This window comes from Lampris incognitus, chromosome 2, assembly GCF_029633865.1.
Source record: "Lampris incognitus isolate fLamInc1 chromosome 2, fLamInc1.hap2, whole genome shotgun sequence".
In the NCBI taxonomy this organism is placed as follows: domain Eukaryota; kingdom Metazoa; phylum Chordata; class Actinopteri; order Lampriformes; family Lampridae; genus Lampris; species Lampris incognitus.
The window spans coordinates 35,925,464-35,931,463 of NC_079212.1; the positions used below are offsets into that span (position 1 = coordinate 35,925,464).

Genomic DNA, 6,000 nt, shown 5'->3' on the forward strand with positions numbered 1-6,000 from the left:
AAACACATTTCATTGTAACCTGTACAATGACAAAAGTAAAGTGACTTTCTTTCTTTCTATTTTTTTCCTACAGCATTTTGCACTGCAACTGCACTGCTCTTCTCTTTTTGCTGTGTTTTGTGCCGTATGAAACTGTGACTTCGCCTGCCTGGTGTCTCCACAAAGGCCTAAATGTACCATTTCCATCAGTAGTTGATGGTTGTTGAAGAACCCAGCCACTGAAGATGCACAAGCCAGCGCGTTCTTAGTGCTGGTCCCAAGCCCGGATAAATGGGGAGGGTTGTGTCAGGAAGGGCATCTGGCGTAAAAACCTTTGCCAAATCAAATATCTACTACTACTACTTTCGGCTGCTCCCGTTAGGGGTCACCACAGCGGATCATCCGTTTCCATTTCTTCCTGTCCTCTGCATCTGTCCTTTGCCAAATCAAATCAAATACGTGGATCATAAATCAGATTTCCATACCAGATCGTTTGAGGCCCAGGTTACCAACAACCGCCACCGATACTGTTGGCCAGCAAGGTGCCGGTGGAAACTAAGCTACTGTTGGGTGAAGGAGGAGAGGGGGAAGGCATGTCCAGAGGCAGCGAGAGAGGAGGAATGGTAAAAGTGTGGAGGTGAGAGTCGGAACTTTGAATGTTGGAGCTATGGCTGGTAAAGGGAGAGAGCTGGCTGATATGATGGAGAGAATAAAGGTAGATATACTGTGTGTGCAAGTGACCAGGTGTAAGGGGAGTAAGGCCAAGAGCATCAGAGGAGGGTTCAAACTCTTCTACCATGGTGCGAGAATGGGAGGAGAAATGAGGTAGGGGTAATTCTGAAGGAAGAGTATTTCAAAAATGTGTTGGAGGTGAAGAGTGTGTCGGACAAAGTGATGAGTATGAAGCTGGAAATCAAAGGTGTGTTGATGAATGTTATCAGTACATATGCCCCTCAAGTTGGGTGTGAGATGGAAGAAAAAGAAGAATTCTGGAGTTGAGTTGGATGAAGTGATGGAGAGTGTACCCAAAGAGGAGAGAGTGGGTGATTGGAGTGGCCTCCAATGGGCATGTTGGTGAAGTTGATGGTTGTTGGGAGGTGTATGAGCTAATGATACACTGTACTATCAAACAATACAAAGTCTCCATTTGTGAGTTGCAAAACAATTGTAGCATTATCAAAGATGGGCCTTGGGCCAATACTTTGTAACATTGTTTTAGAAAAGTGCTATATAATTAAAATTATATAAAATCTCTCTCTAACACACACACATTTGCTTTACAAGTTGGTCATTAACCTGCAGTCTCACAGCCGAATTCCTCCTGAGAAGCTGGTTTGCTTGCCTGCGATCCCAATGGCAAATAAGTGCGTGGACAATTTAGCAAACATTTAATTCATGGATAAAAGCTCAGTCTACTTGACCCTGAGGCAAATTGAAGTGGCATTATCTGATAACAGCAATACTCCCGAATGCCAGGAAAAGCTGTTTAGATAGTGGCAGTTAATAGTCCACTGTCTCGGTGTTAAATTATTTCCAATACTGAGTTGGTGTAGTTTTATCGTTTAGCTTGCCTTGCTGTGCTTTCATAGACAAGGCGCAATCTAGATGCACGTTCGCCTCCTGTGCAATAACACCGAGTGTAAATTGTGCTCGGTCATTGCATAAAAAAGGTCCCGATACTACATTTGATGTTACTTGTAGCAGGTGTTCTGCACAATCAATAGCAATCTAGATGAAAATCGCAGGTTCTGTCAAATTTGCCTACCAAGTTCCCCATGCCCGCAACGTGGACGGCAAACTTACCATCGGGGTTCTCTATGGATTTCACATAGAGCTCTTTGTATTTCTCAAAGGTGGGAATATGAGCCTCCTTCTTCAGGTCTCCCGCTGCATGGAAAACGTCTTCCTTGGGGGCTTTGTCGGGTATCATCTTCTAGAGTTTGAATTGACTTCCTGGCGAGGTAAAACACGTAATATCATCCAAGTATGGTCGAACCGACTGGCTTGGTGAACTCGCAGTCGGAATATGGAAGGCAGTTAATTGGGACTACCGAACAGACACCCCCCGTCCCAGACGCAGTAAGACTACACCGACTGCAACCAGCAATTTGGCTAGCAAGTGATTAAGTTCATCCAGACTTCCTTTTTCCGTAATGAGGCAAGCAAATAAAACGCATCTGAAATATGAAAGCAGCTGTATCAATGAAGGAAATTCCTGCTTGGTTTGTAATCACCGCTTCGACTCGCTCTCTCTCTCTCTCGCCCGCTGCCGCTCTCTCTCTCTCTCTCTCTATTTGCTCTCCCGGTCTTGCATGGGACAAGGACTGTGCAGGTAGCTAGCAGGCTAAGCTAGCATAAGGGGAGGAGGACGAGCCAGATGCTCCTGCGCGCCGAGACGAAGCCGTTTTGTCCTGCGTCCTTTTTGCCGTTCAAACTGAAAGCTTCACTTCAGTCAACGAAATGACTCCCATGCTGCACAAACGAGTGTAAAACCAATAATAACAGCGATTCGGGCTCTCCGGCGGTGACTGCAGCAGCGTGCTTTCCTCTTCAAGTTCTTTGACAGCGAGGACGCGGAGAGAGCGTGCAGCTGAAGGGGGAAGAACGCTGAACTCTGTTTGGCCCCGTTCACCGTCCAATCAGCTCTCAGTACAGACATGACGCGAACAAATCCACATCACATTCTCCCAGCAGACAACACGCTAAGGAGTACTTCTTTTTTAAATCGAGGAGACGTACGAATAAACTAGTTTTCAACAATAAACTGTTTCGTATCGTATTGCCACGCAGCAGGATTTGTCCGTGTGTCTTACTGTCAGGAGCGTCCTCTTTTCGTGTCGCTTACTCGCTCACTACTGCCTCATTTGTTAAGTGGCTGTTATTGCAATTATAATGTTGCGCGCCCAATCGCTATTTGTAGAACGAGAGAGAGAGAGAGAGAGAGAGGGAGAGAGAAATGAAATGAAACCGAAAGACAACTGAGATTGCTGAAGTTTGATACAAACATGAAATCATAGTATAAAACATGCCCGAATAAATGTGCTTTTAAAGAAGCAGTGGAAGGGGAAATTCTGTATTCCAACATCGGTAAGGGAAAAAAGACAACTTTATTGCCATACCAACCTAAAGCTGGGAATGTTTCTTTGCACTACCTTAAACTGACTGAAGTGAAAAATCAAATGTCTCTTCAGACCTCTTCCTTTATGCTAATGAGCTTCCTATCGTGGGCATGGGGCGTGTCTCTGTCAGGGTAGTCTCTTAAAACCCCACCCATTAGCACTTTGTTTTTGATATTTTGTCATTTAGCTTCCGATGTTATTTTTCCTCCTCTATCTTCAAAAAAGCTTTTGGGCATTCTGAAAGTCTGTCATTGTAAATAATGTGCCAGGCTGAATGAATGTAAACTAAATTAAAAATTACCAAATGACACCATGTATTACATGTCCTCTCTGTAATGACAATGTGACGTATGCCACAGATGTACAGTGTGTAAGAAATCATAGATTGAACAACATGAAACACCATGTTGTGTTGTTCTGGCTAAGCCAATATCAAATATATTGCCCAAAATATACCTCCCAATGAAGGCAAACAGTAACAGCTACTATTTGTGTTTACGCTGTCCAGTTCTGGGCCAAAAGATAAACTTTTACGTCATATTTGTGTCACTACTTACACAGTTACTAGTCTTTGGCTGTAGAGGTCAGTATAAAGCAATGTGAAAACATGACCAGCATCTGAAGAAATAGCCACAAAACAGAACAGCAGAGTACTTTTACTTTATTAACCCTGGAAAGGAAACTTGTTGTGCAGCAACATGTAAAATACATTAAACATAAAGTAAAAAAGATTCAATAATTCTAAAATACGTTAAATAAGGTAACACCAAAAGAAAAAGACAAGGAGGAGCTGGTCAGAGCCAAAGATCAGCAGGTACAATAACAACAAATTTAAATATATATATTAATAAACAAATGCAAAAACATTTCTTAAGTAGTATGTTTAAGTGATTTATTAATAAAAGAGAAACTCCTGCCTTGACCTAGGCAACTGATAGATAATGTCTGCACATTTGTAAAGCCTGTGGCCCTGGCTGAGTCAGGGATTTGAGTGTCAGTGTACCATCATGCATTCTTCATAAATTTTATAAGTCCATTATAATTCTGTTTATCCTCTTTCAATGTTGTATTGGGCAAATTGTGTGAACACAACATCCATTGCACGTTGTCCGTCTTGGGAGAGAGATCCCTCCTCCTCCCGTTGCTCTTCCTGGGGTTTCTTCCTATTTGTTCTCCCTGTTAAAGGTTTTTTTTTAAGGAGTTGTTCCATATCCGATGAGAGGGTCTGAGGACAGAGGACAGGATGTTGTGTTGCTGTCAAGCCCACTGAGGCAAAATTGTAATTTGTGATACTGGGCTATACAAATGTAACCGGGCTATTTTCTCGCCCGGTTTGGGATTCGACACGGGGTGTACTGCACCACAAGGCGACGTCACTAACCGCTCGACTAAAGGGTCAGACTCTCTAGTCGATCGGCCAGTGGGTCTTATTAGTAGTTTACACAAATCATTTTTTTAAATACTGTGGTGGACACGTATTGGGGACAGAATTCAACCCAGGAACTAAGGGTTAAGTCATGGTTGCCCTGGCAGGTTAACGCAGGGTTAAGTTATGGTTGTCCAGCCAGTTTTCGGGTTATCCTTGCCACCTCCGTTCAGTCGAGCTGTGGGTTTTGTTTGTCTCGCTGATTTACTGTGGATTAAAGAAAGTTGCCTACACGGCTAAAGTGTGAACCTACGGTCTTCTCCGTTACTTCGGCTCTACACTGGTGACCCCGACGTCGGTTTTCGGATAAGTTTTCTGAAACCACACACATTATGGCTACGAACGCCGTTGCAATTAAACTGCCGGAGTTTTGGGAGTCTTCCGCGGCTACATGGTTCGCGCAGGCTGAGGCACAGTTCGCGCTCAGAGACATAACAGCAGACGAGACCAGGTACTACTACGTAGTGGCAGCGCTGGGGTGCGATACGGCTTCCAGGATAAGCGGTTTCATAACCAACCCACCGGCCGATGGTAAATACGCCGCACTTAAACATCTCCTCCTTGAAACTTTTGAACTGTCAGCAACGGAGAGAGCACGTCGCCTCTTCGCAATTCAGGGCTTGGGAGATGGCAAACCATCGGAGCTAATGAGCAGGATGTTAAACCTACTGGGTCAAGAAAAGCCATGTTTCCTGTTTATGGAGCTGTTTCTGCGCAACATGCCGCCCCACGTCCAGACTGCGCTCGCTAACTCCACCATCACTGATCCCCGTGAGCTGGCAAAGGAGGCTGACCGATTCTTCGTCGCTACACAACGTTCCTCCCATGCCGGGGTGCTGGCTCCTACCTTCATTGGCCCCCCGCCGACATCGCGGGCGTGGCCCGACGGTGGCGCCACAGCATCAGACCGCTACAAGCCCTCTGGACTCTGTATGTACCACGCTCGATTTGGTGCGAAAGCTAAACGGTGCCGTTCCCCCTGCAACTACAGGCCGACGGGAAACGAGAGGGCCAACACTCAGTAGTGGCCATGAGTGTTGGCGATACGAGCAGGCTACTCTTCATCCTCGACACCATCTCCGGTCGGCGATTTCTTTGTGACACGGGCGCACAGAGAAGCGTGCTCCCTGCTACTGACGTCGACATCATGGGCGGGGAGCGGGGCCCCCAGTTGGCGACGGCTGACGGCAGCCCTATCCACACCTACGGCGTGCGGTCTGTAGAACTGTGTTTTGGTGGACAACGTTTCACGTGGGAGTTCGTCATGGCCAATGTAACGCTTCCCCTCCTCGGAGCTGATTTTTTGTGCGCTTACGGTTTGCTAGTGGACATTCAGAACAGCCGTCTGGTCGATGCCTTAACCTTCTCCTCCTTCGCATGTACGCGGAGGGAAGCGGCCTATGCAGGTCTAGCCAACTCTCTCTCAGAGGCAGACAAGTTCACCCGCCTCCTCGCTGAGTTCCCTGACCTCACCCA

General features: G+C 46.1%; 1 protein-coding gene across 2 annotated transcripts in view; it reads right to left on the reverse strand.

Moving 5' to 3' along the window:
- acss2 (acyl-CoA synthetase short chain family member 2) overlaps positions 1 to 2,561 on the reverse strand; it is a 49,548-nt gene extending 46,987 nt beyond the window's left edge. For both annotated transcript variants that reach the window (XM_056300113.1, XM_056300104.1), the window contains exon 1: positions 1,783 to 2,561. In XM_056300113.1, the coding sequence (XP_056156088.1) occupies positions 1,783 to 1,909 (127 nt within the window). In that variant the 5' untranslated portion in view covers positions 1,910 to 2,561. The remainder of the gene's footprint in view (positions 1 to 1,782) is intronic.
- Positions 2,562 to 6,000: the final 3,439 nt, after the last annotated feature.